The sequence below is a fragment of the Chionomys nivalis genome, chromosome 10 (genome assembly GCF_950005125.1).
Source record: "Chionomys nivalis chromosome 10, mChiNiv1.1, whole genome shotgun sequence".
NCBI classification, from domain to species: Eukaryota; Metazoa; Chordata; class Mammalia; order Rodentia; family Cricetidae; genus Chionomys; species Chionomys nivalis.
The window spans coordinates 14264721-14290164 of NC_080095.1; the positions used below are offsets into that span (position 1 = coordinate 14264721).

General features: G+C 52.7%; 1 protein-coding gene across 7 annotated transcripts in view; it reads right to left on the reverse strand.

Annotated features, from left to right (window-relative positions):
- Positions 1-3258: 3258 nt before the first annotated feature.
- Mta1 (metastasis associated 1) overlaps positions 3259-25444 on the reverse strand; it is a 37822-nt gene continuing 15636 nt past the window's right edge. The window contains exons 3-22 of one of the 7 annotated variants that reach the window (XM_057782262.1): positions 24718-24811; positions 21515-21565; positions 20810-20936; positions 20674-20737; positions 16925-17042; positions 13392-13494; positions 12576-12675; positions 12100-12288; positions 9940-10014; positions 9556-9614; positions 9128-9243; positions 8686-8837; positions 8395-8584; positions 8173-8262; positions 6818-6970; positions 6604-6639; positions 5406-5417; positions 4430-4461; positions 3992-4143; positions 3259-3913 (exon numbers count right to left, since the gene is read on the reverse strand). In XM_057782262.1, coding sequence (XP_057638245.1) covers positions 3763-3913; positions 3992-4143; positions 4430-4461; positions 5406-5417; positions 6604-6639; positions 6818-6970; positions 8173-8262; positions 8395-8584; positions 8686-8837; positions 9128-9243; positions 9556-9614; positions 9940-10014; positions 12100-12288; positions 12576-12675; positions 13392-13494; positions 16925-17042; positions 20674-20737; positions 20810-20936; positions 21515-21565; positions 24718-24811 — 2064 coding nt within the window. In that variant the 3' untranslated portion in view covers positions 3259-3762. Of the gene's footprint in view, positions 3914-3991; positions 4144-4429; positions 4462-5405; positions 5418-6603; positions 6640-6817; positions 6971-8172; positions 8263-8394; positions 8585-8685; positions 8838-9127; positions 9244-9555; positions 9615-9939; positions 10015-12099; positions 12289-12575; positions 12676-13391; positions 13495-16924; positions 17043-20673; positions 20738-20809; positions 20937-21514; positions 21566-24717; positions 24812-25444 lie in introns of those variants that run through there. The other 6 variants (XM_057782265.1, XM_057782263.1, XM_057782264.1 and 3 more) reach the window with 6 other exon arrangements.

Sequence of the window (25444 nt, forward strand, 5' to 3'; positions counted from 1 at the left end):
CACAGTGAGAGGTGGTGTCTACAGGGATCACCCGCAGTTTCCATGGCAACATCGTGGCCTCTAGCTGAAGAACAGACTTGGGGTTTCCAGCCCCAGGCCGCGAACCCCCTTGTCTGGCTCGTGTAAGGAGTGGGTGCGAGAAGCCCGCGGGATGCCCCCCCCAACTCCCGCCTCCCGGGCGCCGCCTCCCTTTGTTGCCTCGTTTCCATAGCAACGGCCTGAGAGAACAGAAGCACGAAGCGTTGGATTCCGGGCGGGGCGCCGCGGTCCTGTCTGTGGTGCTGAAGGAGGGGCGGGAGAGGCTCACTAGTAAGCTGCCACCACTTCCAAAAACAGCCTAAGAAACCACTGGGATGAGTGGGGGCGGGGTGGAAACAGGCAGTGTGGGCTCTGAGGAGGCAGCAGGTGCACTTGTGCCTTAAGGTTCCTCCCCAGTTCTATCCTAGGAGGAGCAGGGTACCTGTGAGTTTCCTCTAACACCCCCAGCTGTGAGAGAGCCCCAAGCCCATGACTGCTGCTGGTCTTCCTCGGGCCAGGGTCTCTGACTCCCAGAATTCTGTCCCCTATGCATTTTGTAGGGTGGTACAACTAGAAATCCTGCCAGCTAGATCCTGCCTACCACCTTGCTAGTCCTCAGAAACAGCCCTCTCCCATTTCTCCTTACCACTAGGGGCTTCCCAGTAGGGCCCCTCCTACTTTTTGATTCCATCCTGTAACTCCTGGAGATAGGAACCGAAAAGAGGACCCAGGAACCCGCAGACCTCTTTCTGAGCCTTTTGACCAAACCTGGGCATTGAGTCTGGGAAACAAACACCCTTTATGTCCCAGACCCTGATGACCTGACTCAGTATGGGCAACTGACTCCAGAAACACCACTCCCACTCCGTCTTCACTGCTGGGCTGGACACTCATATTTCATTTCTCTGCCAGCCCAAGGACTGGGAGTCAAGTGGTCTCAGGTGATCCCTGGTTTACTACTATTGCTCCATGTGATGGCCTCTCCCCTTCCTTGCACACATATCCTGAAGCTACTGCCATTTCCATGGTGGCAACAGCTCAGAAACATGTGCTGCCCCCTCCAAGCCTGATTGACCAGCCTGACCAGCTCTGGCACCTCTGGACACATGCCAGCCAAGGACAGAGGCAGGTTTAGGAGGCCTCCCAGTGCCTTCCTGGATAGGGTCCCTTCATTCATAGCCAGGTTCCTGTTCAGGTTGGACTCCCAACCCAAGCATTCATTGTCTTTCCCAGCTCCCCATCTCAGGAATCCTGAGGAACTTAGCTAACAGCTTGCTTAACCATCCACCCCTAATATTTGCAGTAAAAGACAGGGCTAACTGGGCTAGGCTCAGGTAGTCTTCTAAAAAGGCCTCAAGTGTGCCCAGCCCTGATGAGAGTGGATAGGAACAGGACCCCTCCAAAAGAATGGCACGTATTACTGGCTAGATGTCCAGGGTGAGAAGGGGATCCAGCAAGGAGTGGGGGTGCATGGGGCTGTCTTGTGTCTGGCAAGAAGGCACATGGGCCAATTACAAAAACAGTGGCCTTGGCCTGCACATCTGAGGCTGTGGAGGGCAAGAGGGCAGTAACAGGACAGCATGAGCAGGGACAGAAAGGCACCTCTGAACACACACCAGCCAACGGAAGGGGTAGGTTCGGGGCTCCACAGTGCCTTCCTGGACATGACACCTTCATTCATAGCCAGGTTCTGTTCAGACAGGACACAGGTGCCCTGTGTCAAACCATCTTACTGTACCTTCTTATCCTCCATGCAGTATGGAAGACAGCAGGATGTGGAGCAGGTTATTTTTTTCCTCCACGGTCCCGGCAAGAAACAAAATACCTTGGAAATTATATTTTCATGTGTCCTGCCCTCAGAGCAGGGTCACAGATCTACTTATAGGAAACCCATGGCTGGGCTGGGACAGTTAGGCCCCAGGCATGGCAAGGCCTGGGATGAAGGTTCTAAGACATGGCTTGGGCAGGTTTGCAGGCTGTTTTTAGATCAGGTCTTCAAGTCAGTGCCAGTCCCTCAGGTCATGAGTGCCTGACCCTCACAGAATGTCCTCTGCCCATTTTCTCCGTCAAATAGGGCTTCAGGATAAAGTCCACCAGCCTATGTTCACTTCCCGTTCTTTGCCTTGGTTTTGATCTCCCAGCAGCCAGAGGTGGACACATAACCCGACACACTGGCTTTGGTGCTGTAGTGGGCACTGGCTGAGGCACTGAGGTGAGTCAAGGGCCTGAGGACAAGGGAACTAGATCAGAAGGGGCTTGAGCCGAGAGCCATGCTCCCAGCAGACTCAGAGAAGGCCCTTGAAGACGGGACAGTCCTGGAGCAGTACCGGATAAGATGGAGACCAAGACCAACTGGGGGAAGAAGCTAAATGACCCTAGGAAGACGGGGTACATGTCACAGCCCTATCCCAGACACCTGGCCTGTCACCCTGATAAGCCCCATCACAGGCTCAGGAAAGCAAAGATACCACCCCTATCTATACCGAGTGGGAACGTAAGTGGTTTCTATTTTAATCCCTCATCTGAGATTTCCACATATCATAGGCGCCTGAGTAGGGCAGGAGAAGCAGGAGGCAGAGGCCAAAATTCCCCACTGCTCCCAGGGAGGGGCTGGCTGACCCTTTTCTTGACCAGCTGAGGCAGCAGCCTGAGGGATGATGGTTTGTAGAGCCAGCCCTCCTTCCTCCAGTAGCTGGCCAGGCCTGCACCTGTCTCTAGGCGGAGATAAGATTTCTGAGCAGAAATCTGAGTAAATACTTGAGAAGAGCACACCTGCTCGGGCAGCCCAGCTTAGGGCAGCAGGCCTGACAGCTGGGGCACAGTGGGTGGCCCCGAACCTCAAGCTTTGTGCCAAGTCAACCTGGGTAAACCCCGGTTGGAAAAGTTGTAGGGCCTCAGGTAGGGTCCGCTCCCATTGCGGCACGTGAGTCAGTTTTAGCACAACATCGAGAGTGGAGGTCCTCACCAGTCAGCCCCTTGCTTCCCCTCTGGGAAGGGCAGCGGGCACTGGAGCAAACACCTGCAGAAACAGGTCTCGAAGCAGTACACTCCAGACTGACCCCAGCACTGAGCTGAGCAGCATTTGGCCTGACCTGTAACTACTGCTCATCTTCCTGGGCCTGACCATGTACCTGCCAAGAGAGGCCCTAGGGTATTCCAGATGTTGGGGCAGGGTGGCTTCAAGGCCCTAAACCAGGAGAGCGACTTGGAACAAAGAACACAGAAGGGCTTGCTGGGGTTTTCCTTTTTATGAGATTTTTTTCATTGTTTTTGTTTAATATGAAAATTACTTGAAAAGACAAGGGACCAACCCTGCCAGGCAGCTTGGCCGCTGCTGGCCTCACCAATCCTAACATTCCAGGTGTAAGTTACAGAACTCAAGTTCATCTACAAAAAAAGTAATAAAAATAAAATTTAAAATGGCACCTTCAACAGAACACAACAAAACCTTAAAGCCCACCCCGGTGAGAAGCCCTGTAGCACAGGGCTCGGGCATTCCTCATCTCTGCTCCAGCCAGAAAGTAAACACAAAGCTAAAAAAGACTCCTCGGTGTCTTGGAATAAGTTAGACCACACTTCTTCCCCCGCATGTCCACCAGAGGAGCAGTTTCTCTGCATGTGAGGGCGGGAGTTGGGGCACTACGGAAACAGAGGGTGGGGTGGGCAGCAGTCTGGTGGGGGAGGGAGGCCGCTTGGCCTCTGATGGAGGGCCCAGGCAGGCCGCACGGCACTGTGGGGGGCTGCCTAGTCCTCAATAACAATGGGCTCATCGTTGACTGGTGCAGGTGGGGGTGGCCGCAGCGGCAAGGCCTGGCTCTGGCGCAGGGCAATGGGTTTGTAGGGCCGGCGGGCAGCACGCTTGGTTTCTGAGGATGAGAGCAGCTTGCGGATTTTCCTGCGGGAAGAGGTGAGCCAGTAAAAACCAGAAGGTGGTAGCTGAAGACTCCCATCCCGTCCCAGGAAAGGCTCCAACCTGGTCTCCTCTGTGGCCATGTAAAATACATCGTCTGGGGCATCAATCCAGTTCATTCGCCGCCGTTTGACAGGAGGCAGGGAGCCACCACGGATGAGGCGCACTTTGGTGGGGTAGGACTTCCCATTGAGCAGGAGATTCCGACTTGGTCCCTGTGTTGAACAAGAGGTGGATATGAACACAGCAAGATAGTGCCCGGCCTTACTTTACACATCTCAGCCCAAGAGCCCCACTTCCTGGACCTCGAGGTTCCACAGTAAAGCACCCAGCCCAGGTAGGGAGCTCCTGGGGGGTTGTTCAGGCCTCAGTGTTCTGGGGCTAGGCTCCCTGTTAGCCTGGCCAGGCTGGGGAAGAGGGACTACCTGGACCACTTCCCCATCACCCCAGGGATATGTTCACACACAGAAGTGTGCCAAGTCTCTTGTCACCCACTCTTACCATGTGCCTGGTCTGTCCATGATTTGCCAGACCTGATGAAAAAGAACACAGAATGAGACCAGAGCAGGGGAAGCGTGTTCAGTACCCACTAGTGCAGGCCATTAGGATGGAGGTGAGGGATGATTGCTCCGAGGCCACCCCCTCCAGCCAAAGCCCACACCCAAGGGGCCTGTAAGAGCTTCTCAGCTAGCCCAGATGGTCCCATAGCTCTGCCAACCCCGAGGGCCACCTGGCCAGCAGAAGATGTAGCAGTCTGGCTCCTTCATGTGAGACGGCTACCCCATTCCACCAGGCCAAGGCAGGTAAAGTCTAGTGTATACCAAGCAACAGCCTGCAGAGCCGTGTGTGCATCATCAGCCCTCTCCCTTCATGGGCAGTCACTGTCTGCCGGTTGCTCACATGCTAAAAGCAGTTATTCTGACTCCAATAGATGTTTGTAGGCTGAGGGCCTAAAAATGAACTGAGATGTCAATAGCATGAGACTGAGAGGCACAATCTAGGCTCTGTCAGCAGGAACCCAGACGGGTCCACCCCAGGAACCAAGCCTCCTACATCTGCTGGCACAGGTCTCTGAATGGCTTGGTCCCAAGCTGAGGACAAGACAGGACTCCTCTACTAGGCCTAGCCAATGCCACTGAACCCATGGCAATCTATCAATCATCAAACACTCTTATTAGATTTTCAGACTGAGTCTAAACATATATCTCAGTTACATGGAACCAGAGATCCTCCCATCTTTAGACTCCAAAGGTGGGGATTACAGGTGTGGCCCATCCCTTAAGAAGTGAGAGCCTATCCTACCTCCTCTACCCTATTCTGGCACCCTGGATCCAGCCTCTCCCCCTGCAAGTTCATTTAGCTGTCAGGCACCCCAACTTCCTGGTCTACAGTACCCAGGCAGAGACGACCTGCTCATGGCACCTGTTGGGACCCCAACCCTGTGCCCACATAAAGCCCTACCACAAAAGCTACTTACCCAGGTAAGTGCCTGCCAGAGTGATGAGGTGGCAGAGAGAGAAGATACACACTAGAGTTAGAGTGAGCGGCATGCACATGGCAGCTAAGCCGCAAGGCAGAGCAGCAGGCAGCATGGGGCAGGGGTTAGTGAGTTAAGAACTAAGGTGCCCAGAGTTCTCATCCACCCTGCTTATGCAAGGCTGAATCCTGAGGCCTACCACAGCACCACAGGGTGGGGCCAGTCCATGGCGCCTAGGCTAGATCTAGTACTGAGACCTGGTCTTACAGTTTCACGACACTCACTTCTCTTGTGGCCTGAGCTACCTAGACCACTCACAGAGCCAGCGAGTCCCCACCAGGTCCTGGTTGGGTCCCCACTGGAAGACATACCTGTATAATGGACTGAGAAATTCAGTGCAAGCGCACAGTTCTTTAGAGAGGCCAGGAGCAAGGTCTGGGAAAGCTATGTCTGAACCCCTGGTTTGAGGTGCAGTAAAACACACCAATCCCACAGCCAGACAAAAGGGATATGTCTTCCTGGGTGCATGACAGTTGGCAAGCTTCCAAAACAACCTTGAGGGGGAGTGTTCTGAGGTACAACTGGATAGTCACTGCCTACTGTTATCCCCTAGGCTCTTGTCCTGAAAGCTTGGGAGGGGCCTGAGTGGGCTCATGCTAGTTGGCTAGTTTTTCCTGGCTACCCACGGGTCCAGCCTTAAACACTAACCCCCACACTGACATCAGACTTGGTGCTATTCCTCAGGTCCAGAGCAGGCTCATTTCTCACAGTCCTTTCCCCATCAGGAGAATCTCAGCTAACCATCAGCAGATACAAAGATCATATGTAGCCCAGCCACCAACCCATCCCTACTATCCCCATCAGGCAGGGCACACAAAAACTGCAGGTAGCACTAGCGGCCCTACAAGCAAGGCTGAAGGCATGCGAGCAGTCACAGCGCGACAGCAGTGGGGGCACCAGGGCCCTCATGCAAGGACAGTCCACTCAGGGCTCAGGCCAAGGCTAGAGACCCAGGGCTCATGGGCCCTCTACCAAGTTATAAGTCTACAAGAGCACAGGAGTGTGGGCTGTGGCCTGGGTCTGTGTGGGCTGCCCCTGTACGTGCCCTGAACCTCCCAGTCTGCTGGTAGACAGCACACACAGGCATCACGACAGGACTCGGCCATGGCACCCCACCAGCGGCCGCCCCAGGCCTTACCCCTACTGGGCATCAAGAGGCGCTTCTTCATGTTGCCTGGCAGTGCCCAGGGACAGGAGAGAGAGGGAGAGAAAACACCATCAACTAAGCCAGTTGAATAAGGGTCATGTGGAGGTCCAGGGCTAGTCCCACAGCCCCCTGTAGGCCTGACCTCCTTACAGGGCCAGCCCTGGCTTGGCCTCTTCACAGGGACAGTCCTGCAGCTCACACTCACCATCCACCCCATTGTGCTGCTCATAGCTCCTCTTGCCCAGGATGGTGGGGGAGCCATTGTTGATGACAGGGGCTGACTTGGCAGGGGTCAGACTGCTGAGCACACTGGACGAACTCTTCACAGGGTCAGGCTTAGGGGGTCGGGGATGGGTCTCTGTGAGCATGAAAGAGGCAAGGGCGTTAGAAACAGCAGCACAGGAGGCTCCATGCAGTAATAATACCTTCCACCCTGAAGCCCCATTGACTAGGCTGGAAAGAAGCGGTCACTGTCTACCAGAGCAGCCTGAAGCTGGGGATCAAAATAGCAGCAGGGCTACCTAGGATATCTTCAGGAGGGATGACAGCCAAGCAGAGCCCAGCTGGGTAAGTGCTAAGAGTTTACAAGATCCAGACACAGCCCATAAACACAGCAACCCCATCAGACAGCCTTCACATCCAGGCCACCAGGTCTGAAGGCAGAAAACTGGCTACTGGCCAGACACTGAGCTGCCTGGCTGGCTGAGCAGGGATCTACCCCACAGAAGGCGGATCCTAGCACTGACCACATCCTCCTACAGAACAAGGGCAAGGCTGGCCCTGGGGCCTAGGACCCTGGGTAGGGAGCAAAGCCAAAGACACTTGTGTCTGCAATGAACACACTTAGCTCATGGTTCTGGAATGTCCTTTCTAGAAGGACTGCTACCTTCATGCTGGAGGACTGACTCACACCCACTTAAACACTGCAAACAAGTGAACCCAAGTGTCTGGCTTGACCTCAGAATGTGCCATTTCTAAATGGTCAGTAGCACTGCTTAGAGATCTCAACAGTATCCAGATCAACACAAGCAAGGCACTACCCACCCCTGCAAGGCTGCTAGTCAGAAGAGCACCTTGACCACCAGGGGCTCAAAAAGGCCTGCAATGCTGTCTGATCATCGGGGAAAGGCATCCTTGCAGTCAACCCTGTCTTGGTAGACTTACAGGTTGGGCTACACCTGGCATAAACCCTAGTCAGAAATCAGGTGTGCTGGTGCACTCCTTTAATCCTAATACTTGGGAAACAGAGGCAGGCATCTCTGTGAGCGCTTGAGGTCAGCCTGGTCTACAGGTGACTTCTGGGGCATCCACGGCTACACAGAGAAACTCTGTTTCAAATAGGACACAGGGCTACTGGCTATGCCAGAGAGATTAGAAACAAAGGGCCTGGGACTCAGGACCAATAAGGGGACAGAAAGTAGCACTGTTCTCTGTGGGTATTCCTGAGCCTGGCACAGTGCAACTTAGGCCAAAAGGGTAGTTCTGGTGATCACGCAGTTTCCGAGATGGGCTGCTAGGATTAGAGTTAGAAAGCTATGTGCCACCCCTCCACCAGCTTACCAAGGTACCGGAGTACAGCCTCCAGGGGCTTCCGCGCTACCTGCTTCAGCACCAGCGGGCTCTGGGAAGCTTCAGGCAGCCGTGCCGTGCCTACAGGAGGACGAGGTAGAGTGAAGGACTATACTCTCCAAGAATCAGGGCCCTGACCTTTACCCCAACCTGGACACTCAGCTTGGTTGTGGTTTCTGCTGGCGCCAAGAAAGGGAATAGGGGATGACTCACATTCAGCCTTGATTGCTGCACTGTTGATGGGCATGTAGGGGTGGCGTGCGGCATGCCATGGCCGTAGGATCTCACGGCATAAGCGCCGGGCAATGCGTGTCAACTTGGTAGTATGCAGGTAGAAGGCCTGCCTTGTCTTCATGGCAAACTTGGGGCTCCCACTGCTCCGGGCTGGGATGCCATGGGGACTCTGTGAAATGGGGCACACCACCCCAACATAGCACCGTGACTGGAGGCCAAGGACCTGAGGCCTACATGCATCAGGTGACAGGTATGGCATGTCCCACTTACCATGTTATTGCGGTTTGGTCCCGGCCTCTCTCCATCTAACCGGGTTGGCATTTTCAAGCCACCATATTTCTTCCAATATGTCCAACAAGATGCGCAGAGGCGACACTGCATGTTAGGGGGACCCCAAGAATACCACTGGTAAGACTGTGTGGCTACGGACAACAAAGTTGGAAATAGACGGATTCTTAAGCAGAACCAACGGTGCAGAGAGCATCCCAGTGTCCCCACCACCACCAACCATCCCACCCACTGGCCCAGGGCCAAAGCAGGTCCACTTTACATTCCTGAGGAAGACTGCCACCCCCCCCCCCGTAGCCCCGTTATGGTGAGTCATTCCAGTTCTGGGCACAGGGGCCTTCAGGGGCCCCATGAGCGCCATAGCCACGTGGTAGCATTCCCGTGGCCCCTGCTGCCCATAGTGGGTGCCAGACACAGCACTTACTGTAACAGCTCTCGCAGGCCCGGCCGGCCCCGGGGCTCTGGCCTGGTGTCCCTGTGCCATTCACTACACTGGCCTTGACACTGTTGACGCTGATCTGGTTTGGATTTGGCTTGTTACTGATGGAGGAGAAGGATCAGTCACAGGTGCCCTGGGGTGTCTGTATCCCAACAGACATCCCTGTACCCCTGGTCTGTTGTATTCTGGCTGCCATACTCCATGCCCCAATATGCTGAACACTAAACCCAGCTTGACTCCCGGGTCAAAAGAATTTGAATCCTCATCCCTCCTCCCCAGCTAAGAAGCTCATGAAAAGGGTGACGGAGGTTCCCTGACTTAGCTCAGGAGGCCACCTGACCCCAATGATCCTAAGAGTCCCACACCCACTGCCCATCTACCATTGGCCCCCAGGAAAATAAGAATGAACTTACTAGTTGGGAATATAAACCTGCTTTAACTTGCTCTCTGCTTCAGCTGCTTTCAAACGTTTCTTAAAACAAAACAAAGGGTTAGGGAGGTCACCAGGCTGGCCAAGGCAACAGGGAGACCACGGGGGGGGGGGGACGACGGACACGGACGGACGGACACCATTGTTTTTCCATTACTGGCTCCCTTGGAAAAGACTTGTGAAAAATTTGCATGGCCACTCTCCTGGCCAACCTAGGACTAGGAAGTGGGGGTGTCAGGCTGGCTAGGGTTCAATAATGTCCCTCCCCCAGTCTCTGAGTCCTCTAGGGACTGTGGCTCCTTCCTCTTTGCTCCAGTGCTTAGGGAAGGACGAGGTGGATGTGGTGTGAGAGGCTGGGATGGCCCACCTGCTGGACGTATCTGTCGGTGGTCTTCCACATGTAGTAATACTCAATGATGCTGGTGAGCGATTTCCATGGGAGCTGGGGGAGAAGGCAACATCATGGGTAGCAGAAAGAGGACTACTGCCCACATAGGTAAGGAGTAGGGTAGCAGAGGCAAGGGCAGTGCTGGAATATCAATTCTGGTCCCCCACTAATGACACAACAACAAACCCCCTCCCCTGCTTGTTAAGAACAGGAAGTGGGTGGCTGACCTTCCCTTGAAAACTCAGGCTAGAACCTGACAAGAACTTGGTTCTGTCCTTACTAAGGACCAGACATGAAAAGGACAAGACTGGCAGACTTTGTTGTCTTGCCCTTCTGCCCCCCATCACGAGACAAAAGCAGGTCCTGACGACTGTGTCACCATTCTCAGTGCTTTGCTCTGGTAGCACAAGAGGGTCCAAAACGAGACGAGAGGCCCTTGTGCCCCCCACAGTCAATGCTGTGCTTCTCCCTGGCGGGAAAGCCAGCTGTGCTGCTTCTCTGGGGTAGTTAACTCTACAGCTTCTTACAGATTCTTTATCTTTCCCCTTAGTATTTCGCTCAATGTTGAGGGCTGGGGTGGCCTTTATCTTTCAGCACACAGTAGTGTGTAGAGCCCCTTGACCCTGCTCCTCTTCCAGTGCTTCCTGGGTCACAAGCCAAGTGACTGAAATCTTTTCACCCCAAGCTACTGTTTAAAAAAATGGCAGTTGTAATTTCAAAGGGCTCAATGGGTTGTTTTTGGCAGTGGTGGGGATCAAATCCAGGGTATCACCCATGCAATCAAGCATTATACCACTGAGTTATACCCCAGACTAGGGCTTCGGTCTTTACAGCCTAGCATGGTGGTTAGAAATGTTATCTGTTTCTTTAGTATTTACCAGCTTTATTTGCATGAACAATTGGCCGAGAGCAGACTCATGAAAGTGTGTTTTGTGGCATAGGGTTTGTCTGTTCTGTGGACAATCAATCCTGTTTCTGTATCTGGTTCACTTGATCCTCTGGCCAGTAGGCCTTGCTCTCCAGCAGGTGGCTCTGCAACCCTTTCTTTTGAGTCTGACAGACTCAGTTTATCTGCAGAATGGTGTCTAGAAATGTGCCGATTCTACAGGGCTGTCCACCCACTGGAGCAACCTCGTCTAGCCCTCCCTCAAATGCTGCCGCTCTGTTCCAATTGCTGTTTTCTTTCTATCCCATTCTTCTAACTACTTTTTGTCTAAAAAGGTTATGCTCACTTTATTTATTATTTTTTGTTTTGTTTTATTTTGAAGACAGGGTTTCTCTGTGTAACAGCTCTGGCTTTCCTAGGACTCACTCTGTAGACCAGGCTGGCCTTGAACTCACAAAGATCTGCCTGTCTCTGCCTCCCAAGTGCTGACATTAAAGGAGTGTGCCACCACCGCCCGGCTGGTTTTTCAATCCAGTTACATGCCAAGCTGTCTAGCGGAGACTGCGGGTTCTGTGGGCCTCCTGGGGCTACGCCTTCTGACTGTCAGCCCTTCAAACCTCCTGTCCATGCCTCTGCCAGCCCTCTGCATGCTCCTGGCTCTCCCACCCTGGTCTGGACTTGCTGCTGCTGAGTTTGTTGGTTTTGTAGCAGGTTCTCACTGTTACCCAGGCTGGTCTCAAACTCATAATTCTCCTGTCTCAGCCTCCTGAATGCTGGGATTATAGAAATATTTCAACATGTTTAGCCTTGCTACTATTCTGACAGTGCTCCCAATGGACAACAGAGTCCACTCACTACAACCTCAAGGCTGTAGAGGTGGCCCAGCTGACTCAACTCCTTCCCCAGAGTGTCTGCAGGCTTTCAGTCAAGTTTAGCACTATTCAATCCTTTGGGGAGTTGGGGATTCTGAGGGCCTCGGCCTCTCATAGTAAAGACCTTGAAGTCTTTAGTATGATTTACATAGGAGCGAGGTTCAACTTAGTTAAGAACAAAACAAGTTCAAGCAGTTTTGAGGATGGGTCTGGTAAGTCTTGAGGATGCCCCCAAGGGAAGCTCCTCCACAGTAGAATCCTAGCTCCACAGTGAGTGCCTATGCCCAGATTGAAAGGGCAGGGGCCTGGCCACAGGCACAGGCATCTTCCTTGGTGAGAGATGGGGCCTGGCTAGCCACTATCACAGCCTCAAGCACTTACAAAATCTTGTTGAATGTCTGTGAAATCCTTCCCGTATTTTTCTAGCGCTTCCTCGAAAAGGTTGGCTTCTGATGCTGACCACTCCTCCATCTCGTCCCTGCAGAGCACCGGCCCCCCCTGCGGCACGAGGGCTGAGATGGCCTTGGAGATGTCGTAGATGTTCTTGTGCAGCGTGTCCATAGCATGGAACTGTAAGACAGCAGGGCTCCCTGGGTCCAGGCTGTCCCCAGGTCCTAAGGAGTACCTTCCTCAACCTGGGATGTGACCCCCCACTCTTTCAGGTCTCAAGGTAACAATCTAGTGGCTGCCAAGGCCCCTGGGTGGGAAATCCTCCCTAACTCCCTTGGCATATATTAGACAAATCTAAGGTGTACCACAAGATACTGAAGTCCTCAGTTTCCTTGCTAGGACCCTCTATGCCTCTGCGGCTGCTGGACCCCAGAAGAAAGCAGGGGAAGTGGCAGTGACCCACTCACCAGGGTGATGTCTCGGGAGGCTGCTGCGGCACTCATGTGCAGGCTAGGCTGCCGCACGGAGCTGCTGCAATCCAGGGCCCGTGCAAAGGTGCCCACGGAGCTGGGGAGAGGGAGATTCACTAACCACCAGAGCTGGAGGGATTGCCTCCACCAGGCAAGTCAGTGAGGGCCAGGACCCAAGTGGCATACCCACCAAAGGGTCTCTGGGGCTCAGTTGTAGAGGAGGCCAGGTAGAAGCTGCATGAGCAATTTGGTGGCATCTGAGTTCCCATGTGCAAATGAGTCAGGGTAAAGAACATACAAAAAGTGCCTCGATGCTGGTTAGGAGAATTCTCCATCTCCACTGTGTCTGCTAGAGATCTCTCTAAGGGGAGCTGCCTCAGACCTGGGAATGTAGGCAGGGCTCCTCCTGGGTCATGCTGGAATTCACTTGGGCTTTAACTGCCCTGTGGGCTCAGCACTGGTTCTCTAGGTCCTACCTCCTTCATTCAAGCAGCCTCCAGCCACCTACTCAGACAGCTGGGAGCTCTTTAGCTAGGTCCTAGCCTAGTCCTGGGAGAAGCGACTGCCTATGGTGGAGATAGACCTCGGGGCACAGAGGCCCAGACATACAGGTACACTTGTCACGGGATCTGCAGGAACCCAGGGACGTTTGCAGCCATAAAAGGTTGCATCCATACTCAGGAAAGGTCTGAGCAGGAAACAAGGGCGAGACCATGGACTTCATGTTGGATGTACAAATTAAGGCTCCATGTCCCCAAGACCCACCACCATGCTGCAGGCAACAACTTGCTTACCCCTGGTTATTGGACTCACCGGGCCACTACAAGGAACTGGTCAATCTGCTTATCCACAAGTGGATTGTGGGCTTCCCACACCTTGGTCTCCAGTTTTGACTGATCACGGCCATCCTCCTCCCCTATGGGAAACAAGCGTTAGAGCAGCAAAGGCTGTGGGAAACACTCCAGAGTGAAACCAAAAAGTCCGTTTGTTCCCCAGGCCCCACGGTATCACTTTTCCCCAGGTGATGGGAGTGCTGGCTGGGGGGGTGGGGCAGTACATACACCCATACACATAACCTGCACAGCACCTAGCCCGGGAGGGCTTGTACACCCTATACATACCCAACACTTGAGGCTGGGCATGACCTGGGGAAGGGGAGGTATCTGTTACTCTGGGAATTATGGGACAATTAGTGAAGAAATAACTGTAATCATGAAGGGCACACAGCAGCACCGAGAGTCTGGAGAACTGTATCGTGAGCCGGGCCAGGCCTGACTCTAGGGAGATGCCCCAAGGAGAAATCCCACAATCATCTATTGTCTGACTCTCCAGCCAAGGACTACATTCATAATTTAATGAAGGTATCAGGCTTCGGAATTTGCATCAGATCCAATCAATTCCCCTTTGGTCCTTGGCATCAATGCACCATGTGTCCATGAACAGCCAGTACTTGAGTCACTGCAGGGTACTGGGTTCCAAGTCAGGGCACGGAGCAAGCTCTCTAATAAAAGGACTGGATGTCTCCAAGGAGGTATTTCTGGTCCTCTTAAAGAGTTACTATCTCTAGGCCCTAAATCTAGGGCAGGGCACATCACAGAGGATGAGGGTACTGAGTTGGAAGCCCACCACGGCACTTCTGTGGGCAAGACCATGGACTTCACGATCCCAGTATGGACCACGGCAAGGATTGAGGAGCTTGTATCATTATCAGGTTCTCTGGCAGTCACGGTCCACCGCTGGGTTCTATAACCTTCAGCCTATGCAGGCCTAGTACAGGGGCATTTCCCCAGTTTTGTGGGTAGGTTGTTTCTCTCTTGGTGTGGACTGCACTCAATCCCTTCACCTGGAGTCACAGTGTGTAATGCTTAGTATTCCAAGGTTCCAAAAACCAAGACACTGGTCAAAGCAAATGATTTGCAACTGTCTGAAACTGAGAGCAAAGAACACCAGAGGATTCCCACCTACACTGCTCCTTTGAAATTTCCAACATAGTTAATGGAGGCAGGTATTCAATTTCATATTCAAATTCAAAGAGGGACTGTGGGCAGGGATGGAGAGATGGCTCAGCAGTTAAGAGCATGTATAGCTCTTCCAGAAGACCCAAGTTCAAGTCCCAGTACCCGAATTTCCAGTACCCATGTCTAGCAGCTCACAAACACCTCTGATCTCTGTGGGCACCCCTGACACATGGCATACACACACATGAATAAAAGTATTTTTAAGAAAGACATCATGGGAAGCAACTGCCCTTGGGTCAATAGGCTGCAGAGGAGTACTAGGAGGGAAGAGGCCACGGTGGCAGGCCATTCCTCTGGGGCCCTGAAGTGGCTCTCTTAGGGATGGATTCTCCTAGCACTCACCAATGAGCCAACAAATGTCTGGGACTCATAGAAGTGCTGGATTCTGAAGAACAGATGCTCCAATCGAGGTCCTCTGACCTTTGGGACCTCGCCAAGTTTCTGGTCCCTGTGTAAGCTAAGCTCATGTAGATTTCACAGGCAAGGCCTCTGTTTCTGGTCCCTGTATAAGCTAAGCTCATGTAGATTTCACAGGCAAGGCCTCTGTTTCTGGTCCCAGTGTAAGCTAAGCTCACGTAGATTTCACAGGCAAGGCCTCTGTTTCTGGTCCCTGTGTAGTAGATTTCACAGGCAAGGCCTCTGCTACTCTCCTCCATCCCTGCCCCAGGCCAGGCTAAGAAAGAGGATACTGCTGCTTCAGCCCAGGAGGCTGGACATGCTTCAGGACTGCTTATAGAGCCTCAGAGCTGGGGCTGTTCGGGGAAGAAGCTGAACTGAGGCCAGCACAGGCAGCAGCTGGCTGGCTCTGGCTAAGAGGCTGTGCATGGGCATCAGGATGCCTAAGTGTCAGCAACGGGGTAAGAGAGACTCAACCATGGGACAGAAGTCGACAAAGCAGTATACTGAACACAGAACTCAAGAGGAAAGCACCCTTGTACCCAGAGAGCCAGCTGTTTGATAAGCCAGGTCCCACCCAGCTGCCACCCAACTGGGCTTAGCACCACAGAAAACAAAGAATAAAAAGCACCAAAGGTAAAGAGAAGGACATGCAAAATGACGTGAACATGTGCTGACCAGGGCCAAGTACTCTAAGGCGGCAATGCACTGTACTAGCACAGCCTCAGAGACTATGTACTACTCTCTTAAATTGAGCTAACAGTTACATGGGATATGGAAACTCTGACAGGCTATTGGGACAGAGCCTGAGCGCTTTATTAGGGGACAAAGGCCAGGGTCTTGAGCTCATCAGATCATTCTGCTAGGGCTGCTGAAGGATGTAGGGGGACCTGCAAGTCTCAGATGCTATGTCAGAGTTGGTGGGTGTCAATCTGCTCTGGTGGTGGTAAAATCACTTCTGACCAAACCTGAGAAACTGAATTTGATCTCTGTGACCCACCATTGTGGGACAGAACCTATTCTTGCAGGATGTCCTCTGACCACCAAACCCCTAAATACAGATTAATGAATAAATAAATGTGATTTTACACCACCCCAAAAAGGAGGTGGTGTTGAGATGGTTCAGTATGCAAAAGTGCTTGTTAGCCAAGCCTGACAATTTGAGTTCAATCTCTAGAACCCACAGGCTAGAAAGAAGTGACTCCTACACGTTGTTCTCTGACCTCTACAAGCACACTAAGAACCTGAACTAATGCTGAGTCTCACAGGGTAGGTCTTCTGCCCTCTATACACCTCACACAAATGTAAAAACTACAATGAATCAAGTGTGGTGGCTGCCTCTGTATCCTCAGAGCTTTCAAGGCTGAAGCAAGAGGGCAGCAAGTTCAAGGTCAGTTTGGTCTATGTAAAATAAGTGAGACTCTGTCTCAAAACATCGGGAAATGAATAGGGCTAGGGAAATGGTTTGTTGATTAACAACACTGACTGCTCTTCAAGGGAATCTGGGTTCAACTGCCAGCACCCACAGAGCAGCTCACAAATGCCTGTAACTCCAGCCACAGGGATCCAACACCTTCTTCTGACTCCATGGGTACTGTACAAAAGTGGTGCACCATTACACTTGCAAGCAAAATATCCACACACACGAAATATAAATAAATATGACGAATGGGGCTGGGGGTGTGGCATGTGGCAGAGCAGCTGCTTAGCAGAAACATCATAAAACCAAAAGTCATAATGAACCACCAAAGGGAAATCCCAGATCATGAAGCTAAAGGGGTTCAACAGGTGGCTCTTGAGTTTGAGATTTGCTTCTGGATTCCAGTGTCCCCTAGGAAGGAGGTGTTGAAAGAGCTGAAGTCAAGGTCACCGAGGTCCCAGCTACAGGCACTACTTCCAGCTTCCTCCCTCCTGGCCCAGCCTGAACCTCACCTTCTTTTAGCAAGTCGGTGATGTCAGCCTGGTACCGGTTTCCTACTCGGATTTCCCCTTTATCAGCCAGGAGGGTCTTCTGCTGTGGGTCGTAGACTAGAGAATAGAAGAAGAAATCCTGAAAAACACCACACAAGACAGGCGTCAGGCGAGTTCTCTACCTCCAGCTGCTCTCAACAAGCCCGTTCAGTTCTGATGGTGTGTGTGTGTGTGTGTGTGTGTGTGTGTCCTGCCTGCCCATGACCCTGGGCGCAGAAGCACCCACAGCAACAGAAATGAGGTTAAGAACTGGGAGGGAGGGCTAGAGAAATGGCTCAGTGGTTAAGAGCATTGCCTGCTCTTCCAAATGTCCTGAGTTCAATTCCCAGCAACCACATGGTGGTTCACAACCATCTAAAACGAGATTTGATGCCCTCTTCTGGCCTGCAGGCAGACACACAAACAGAATATTGTATACATAATAAATAATAAAAAAAAACAAACACTGGGAGGGAACTTCCTCAAACTGTTGCTGCAAAAGTGCTTGTCTGGTTAGGAACTAAGAGTTTTTGAGTCATGACCTTGCTAAGGTCACCAGGCACAGCCCCCTCACAAAAAGCACCATCTTTCTGTCACAGCAACAATTTCAATTCAGCTTATAAAGGCCGGGCATAGTGGGCATCCTAGCACTTGAGAGGCAGACCCAAGCTCTGTGAGTTCACAGCCAGCCTGGTCTATACAGTGAGTTCCAGAACAGTCAGGAGTATATAATAACCTATCTCAAATACCACCACCAGCTTGTGTGGGGGACGGGGACAGAATTCAATTTATGAGAGCAAAACCAAGGTACCTAGGAATAAATCCTACAGGCTGCAGGCAGGCAAGCACAGAGGTGCACCAAGCACAGAGCTGGACACCATACCAGGCTGCAGCTTTCCATGGAGGACTGAGCTCAGCGCCTGGTCACTAGGCTGAAACTCACATTACAACCCGTTTCAGCCTTTCCCTGCCTCAGGCTTTAGTCCCACTGCTCCAGTCTCGTTCCTCATAGGCTCATGGTGCTGGTTCTGAGTAGGAGTCTTCTGGGATCAACTCCTCCCCATCTGACTCTCAGTGCTTCCAGTGATCTCGAGTTCCTGACTTGCACCTGTGCACTCTGCCCCCCCCCACCTGTTGCCCAGCTCTTCCACAGCTCTTGGGCGGCTGGTCCTCGTCTTTACATTCCATCCCATGACTAGCAATTCCTCTGCCTCCTTTCCTAGCTCCTATTCTAAATCCTGCTACCACTCTGAAAATGACTTCTTTCAACTGCTGTATTGGGGCGTTAGTACCACATAAAGACCTGTCAATCAACTGTTGCACTAGGCGTTAGCACCACATACGAGACCTGTCAATGACAGCAACTGTTGTGACCCAGCTGCCCTCACTCCCCGACTGACAGCGGAACTTCCTTGTGGTCTGTAGTTGACAAGGATGTTTGTGTTCTTTCTGGCCAGTGGGTCTCCACAGAAGGAGTAGAGGTATAAAAGGTTGCTGGGCAAAATAAAGGTTGCTGTTCTTTCACCTGAAAAGAAGCCTCCGTGTGTCAATCCTAGCACCCCCCACCAGTCTTGGCATCCAGGCTGCGCTGGCTGCAGCAAGTGGAGGTTCCTCCGAGATCTGGAAAGTGGAGATTCGTGAACGGGGTCGCTCCAGCCACCAGCTAAGTCGAGGAGCGTATTGGGGAAGGTAAAGTGTTTTTATTTTTCATCCCCAGAGATAACTCTGAGGGACATCCTCCAAAAGATAAGCAAGTATAAAGAGGCGGGAGGGTGAATTGAAAGGCCTCAAAAAGTAACTGAAACTCTTAAAGCAACAGGCACAGGCTTTGCCTGTGAGGGCTGAGGCCTAGGCAAAGTATGATTCTCAGAGACTACTGGTAGTTATGCCTGGTAAGCCACAGGTATGGGGGGGGGGCTGGTTTCAGACACACACAGCAGTGAGGTGCCCAGCCAGAAGCAGCAGGAACCTGCTCCTCTCATCACTCAGGTATTGTTTCCTAAACATCTAAATGGAAAACAGTATCAAAGAACACATGGGCTTTACCACCTGGAACCCTGCCTAGGCTGTCTGTGTGCCACCCTACTACTGGGACTGCTACTGTGTGAGCCATATTACCACTGGTGTTTGGCTCACAAATGCTTGTGACTCTTCCCATCCTGCAGTCACCCTTCTCCACAGCTGCCAGCAGGGGTCTTTCCAAAGTCCTCTCTGCCCAGGAGAAACATTCCCAGCAGCAACCACAGCCTCTTCCCTAGACTCCTGTGCAGCTGATAGTCCTCCACGGCCCCTTCCGTAGGCCCTGCCTGCCTGGAGGACTGTTGGTACACATCTCATGGCTGCTCAGATTCCTAGTCCTGGAAGAATTCAAGAAGTCTCACCAGAACACACCCATGGTGGCCCTGCAGGGGCTCATATAGCAACAGCTGAACCACCATGTCAAACGATTTCTGGGCTCTGCATGGCAGGAGTGGGGCTATGGCTGAGAACATGGGGTAGCATCCCTACAGAGTAGGTTCACAGTGAGCACTGCATTTAGTCAAGCCCTATGTAAGGGTGTGAGCTGAGCTCAGGCCATATTCTGCCATTCTGGTACTTTCAAACTTCAATGGCACTCCCTGGAGGCATATAGGTAATGGGGCCCTATCTAGGCCAGCCTGAGCTGGCTGTACATGGGAGCCTCAGGCCACGAGGCTCAAGCTGAAGTAGTAGAACCCTAGAGGCTGGGTCCCAGGGAGGATATGGTGGAGGTGATGTTGGTGGTAGAGGTAGTGGTGGTGGAAGAGGTAGAGGTGATGGTGGCAGTGGTGGCGGTGGTGGTGGTGGAGGAGGTGGTGGAGGTGGTGATGATGATGATGGTGGTGGAGGTGGTGGTGGTGGAGGTGGAGGTGGTGGTGGAGGTAATGATGATGATGGTGGTGATGGTGGTGGTGGAGGTGGAGGAGGTGGAGGAGGTGATGGTGGAGGTGGAGGGGGTGATGGTGGAGGTGGAGGGGGTGATGGTGGAGGTGGAGGAGGTGATGGTGGAGATGGAGGTGATGATGATGGAGGTGATGGTGGTGGAGGAGGTAATGGTGGTGTGACAGTGGAGGTGCTGTGAAACGGGACACACCTGCTTCTTACCTGACTATGTGTCCCTTTCACAGGCCACATCCTCTGAGTAACTGACATGCCAGCCATCTAGCCTCAGAAACCTGACCGTCCTACAACTCAGGGACTTTGCTTCTCCAGAGACACTAGTTTCTCTGGTGTGTGTGTGGAGGACGGGGAGGGGGGGATCTAATGGGTAATGCCCAACTATGTGCAGAGTGACCCTACATTAAGAACTTCTTGCCCCAAAGGCAGCAATTCCCATAAAGGCCAGCAGCCCTGAGGTCACTTGGACTGGACAGAAATGTCCTGTGTAGGCTTCCCACAAAGGTGTTTTGTTTTTTTTTTTTTTTTTTTTTTTTACAAGCACCCAAGTAGGAGACAAGGTGACTCTTGTCCCTGGAACCTTGGCTAGGAAGGCAGAAGTGCTCACCAGTTCCAACCATTTATTCCTCCAGAGTTGAGACCTCCACACAGGAGTCATCTTGAAGGAATGCCTATGAACACCTATGACCATTAGGATCCAGACGCACTTCTCTGAATCCTGCTCACAGGGTGCTGTGGGTAGGGAAGGAGCTGTGGTACCATTAAAAAGGCAGGCATCATGGTGCCAGGCCAGAAGACAGTAGGATGGGTCTTACCTCACGCTCCAGGTAGGACTTGAGTGATTCAGTCTCATTGAGCAGGGTAACACTGCATTTGCCCCTGGAAGAGAAGAACGGGTGAGAGGAGGAAGGGCAGGCAGCAGGACACCAGGTTAGGGGCCCCAAGAACTACCTGATATGGGTGGCAGGCAGTGACTCCAACTGCCGAGAGAGGAACAGTTCCCGATGCCGCAGCTGATGCTTAAGTTTCTCAGGCAGGTCCACCATCTCTGGGTTCTCTACCTCTTCCTCCACTTCCCCTAGAGGACAAAGAGATCCTTTCAATCAACCCTGAAGATGGCAGCTGAGAGCCCTGGCTCCCCAAGCTAGCTCTTCCCGTTACAGGGCACCAAGCACAGGAGGGCCACTTTCCTGCCTAGCACATCACCTGCCCATTTGAAGGTGGCTCAGGAGCTCTGGGCAGGTTCCCACAGATACCCTGGAACCCTGGAATATAGGGCTCAGCATCAGGATAGGAGGAGGAGGAGGAGGAGGACAGTGTTCAAACTGGCCTCAGAAGCAGCAGGCAGAGAGAGGCAGAAAAAACATGGGCACACTACATGTTCAGGACAGGAGGTTTCATCTACCAGCCTGAGGCCGGACGGCCCTGCACAAAACACAGTAGATTTTCTGCACTAGCAGGACAACCCCTTGAGGCCTGGGCTATAGCCAAGACCGGGCTACAGACTGAAACAGGGAACCCCAGCCCTCAGCCGGCTGGCAGGGCATACAGGAATGGGCATGCAGGCAGCCCATCCAGGATACATCCACTGTGCGACGCCCGCCCCAGCCCAGGGACAGACGCGAGGACACCCTCCTTGCAAAGGTCGGCTCTTACCTTCCTCGCCGGTGTCCGCCCCCGGTCCGGCTCTATAGCAGACTGACAGGGCTACATAACAGACAGACAGCGCCCAGATGGCAGGTTAGGGCCAGTGCCAGCGCTTGCTCCCTGCCCAGGGCCCGGACCGAGGAGACATGGGGGCCACAGGCCTCCCAACAGAGGACAAATACCACCCAGCCAACGACTACCTGTGTCTCCTGACTGCTCCAACATTCAGGCCACCCACCCAAGACCCATTCCTCTTCCAACTACTGCCTAAGACCTTTTATGAGTATAACTCTTGCCTGCCAAGAATGCTCACACACATTCCACCAATCAGGTCCTAGCTCCTACCTAATGGCAAGTACAGGAGCCAGAGGCTTCCAGACAAGATTGCCCAGAGAAGGGCAAGAAAACCACAGGACAGCATGTGGAGTTTGGTAAAGCCCAGGCTATACCAAACATCAGGTGGTTTGGCTATTGTCCACTACCCTGTATCAACAAAATATTCCTTTATCTATTCCAGATCCCCAAATTGGGGAGTATGGAATAGTGTGCACAATGAAAGCCCAAGCATGCCTAGTTTGTCCAGCAGGGGGAGAGTCCTGCCAACACCCACAGCTCCAAAAGCCTGCCAGACATGGCTGCTCTCTATTGCCCCCATGTGGTGACTGCAAGGCATTCTGGCACTTTTGGGAGGGGAATCCCTAGCTTTAGGCACTTTAGATGGAGGCCAGGGCTGGGAGATTTGTTCTCAGTATGACTGGGCCCCAGGAGCCTGGGGCATCTCCACTGAGCTATTTTCCTACCAAACAAGGCAGGCAGGTCTGTTCAGAGCAGCTCCTGTCCACAAGACAGGAGCTATGCACGCACATCATCTAGAAATTGAGATCTCATAGTTACATAGGTTGGCTTTTGTGCACACCCACTGTGCATTATATAGTACACAGGGATCATAGCCACACGCTCACTGTAGGGCCTGTGGGCTGCATCAACGCCAGGTTCCAGGTACAGTCCCCCAGAGACCTGACAGGCACCCTTATCTCTTCTAGCCCTGGAGCAGAACCAGACCCCATCACAGCTACATGCACAGCCTCTGGCTCCAGCTCTCCCTAGAGATCTTTCAAAGGACATCTGAAGGCAGATAAGGCAGCCCCAACCCATATTCTAAGCACCCCCCTCCCCTGCCCAGGCCCAGAAGCACCACCTCTGGTGCTTCTGGGTTCCCATGCTACCTCCAGTCTCTTTCCTAAGCCCTAACTTTGCTCTGGAGGGTACTGGGTAGACACCAGGCCACACTTCCCTCTGTGGACATCTGGAAGGGGTTCCTCCTATGGATGCACCACAAGCTACAGGGTCTGTTTTCCCACCTGAGGGCAGTGCTTGGGCTAGATACCCTGGTAGGGTACCAACTGGGAAGCCAGAGGCTCCCGAACCACAAGGCAGGTCACTCTTTGGGTCTCCTGTGTAATACCCCCCCCCCGCCCCCATAGAACCAGCTGTGTGGGCCCTGGCTACAGGAGGCTCTATGTAATCAGGAGGCAGTCCCAGGGAATGGGGCACTTGGCATTCACAGGACAGGCCAAGAAGTCAGACAGCAGACCCTAGTACCCTTGATGCCTGCCTCCTTGCTTGATGAAGCTCAGAGGAGGCCTGGCCAGAGATGCCCCATGCAGCTTTTCTGGGAGCACAGTGTAGAGGCTCTGTAGACTCCCTCATTCTGGAAGGCTGTCCACACTGAGGTAAACCTCCTGAGACTCTGAGTCTTCACACCATATACCCTCCTTCAGAGAGACAGCAGCACCTCGGGGCATCTAGACAGTAGAAGTTCTGACTGCAGTGGTCCTTAAAGTAGGTCACTCCTAGCAGACCATTCCCCTCTCCTGTGGTGGACACAAGATGACTCCAACTTTACTGCAGACTTGAAACCCACATCCGCAGGCTACAATCATGTCTAACATTTACACAGCATGAAGCATATGCACCTATAGGTCAGAGCATAGGCTTTGGGTCAGAGGTCAAGGGAGCTTGACTTTGTATCCAAAAGGGTTCCAAAGATGGTCCAAGATGAGAGCTGCATTTTCATTTGAGAAGCAAAAACAAAGGGCCATAATGCTGTGCTATCATGTCCCTCAGGGATGCCTACAGGATGACAAAAACTGCATAGCTAACCCTGCTCTAAAGTCAGCTCTAGTTCCTCCTTGCTCCTTCCTAACCTAGTTCCAGAGCTGAGGAGGGCAGCTAGTGCTAGACACCCTGTCTCTCAAACACTCCTGCTTGGGGTAGGTTTCTAGGATTCCCATCTGACTGGCTGTCACCACAAGGATATTCTGGTTCCTTCAACCCTACTCCCACCAGTTAGGAGTGAGGATGATGGAGTATGGGCACTGGTGTGTGTGTGCGCGTGCGCGCGCACAAGTGCTACAAGTGGGCTTGAGCCCTTTACCCAGCAAGCAAGAGTCAGGAATAATACCTATTGAACTACTGATGGAAAAGTACCCTCCTGGGTGGACAGCCCAGGCAACTCGGCTCCTCTCCTGCTCGGAGACAGCACTCACAGTAACCACAGCCTTACGGTTCCCAGGCTCAGGCAGAGGCCCTGGATGAAGGGCTCAGCAGTTGTCCAACATTCACACAGACCTGCTCCAGTCAGGATTCCCAAGCACAAAACATCAGCGGTCTATGTGGGTCTGTTTCAGTGAGATGTCAGACCCTAAGTATGAGGACCAGGCCAAGGTCCCAGTAGGGAGGAAAAGCACCCTGGGACCATGCTTATTAGACTCGGGCTTGAGTTCCCTTGAGCAAGGAGGAAGGTCTTTGATTCTGAAAATATTACTGAAAACATAGTCATCTTCCAGTGAGAGGAAAAACAAAAGGAAAATAGGCTATCTCAAGGGCCAGACAGTCACTACACCCAGTACCTTCCTTATCATCTGTCCCACGGGTCTGAGCCAGGTGCCAGGTATACCAACATCCCACACTGGTCCATAACTATGTGCATGGGGCAAGAAGCACAAAGAGGAATGTTGCACCCTAGTCCATGGTAAGCAGGATCTGAGAGGATGATGCACTAACACAGGGCAATAAAGGTGTCACCAGAATCCAGCTACAGACAGGACAGCAAAGAGCAGGCCAGCAGAACGGCCTCACTGAGGCCAGAACTCAAGAGTAGGCACTGAAGGGGACAGGCATATCACCCCAGGGGAAAGGCTGAGACTCACTTGCATGCTTGTCGGCCAGGGCGATGAGGCTGCTGGATATGTCTCGCCTTCTGTAGAAACACACCACCTTGGCCTCCACATTCCCGTTGGCTGTCTGTAACAGCAAGGCAGAGATAGCTGAGCAATGCAGACCCCAAAAGGGGCCTCAAGACAAGACCAAGTCTCCCAAACAGAAACGTTCAGAAGAAAATGACATATCTCCAATACCTAAGTCCAGGTGTGGGGCCCCAAGGAGTGAGCTGAGGACAGCCATACCTCTGACACACCCCAAGTCAGGTAAATGTGACTTTGGGACACATAGAGTGATTGCCCCACCCAGTGACCTGGGCTTACGAGAGTCTACATTGCCAGTCAGGGGCTCCACCAAGACAGTGGTGGCCTTGCCTGATTTACCAAAAATCCTAAGGACAGCCCTGCTACAGACTGCAGTCACCCTCCTTCCGTTCTAGGTCAGGCTTCAACACCGTCACAGCACTGCTAGCAGCAGAGACTCAGTATACCACTTGGACCCACATGACCAACAAGAACCAGCAAGGTGAGGCCTTGAGTCAACTGCACGCCTCCACCTGGGCTGCTGCAACACTCCGCATGGTAGCATAAACAGGGAATACTATATAACTAGCCAGGGCTCACACAAATGCTAAATAATGCAGGGCACGTCTGTAATCTCAGCACTTGAGAGGCAGGGGCAGGCAGAGTTCTGTGTGTTGAAACCAGCCTGGTGAAT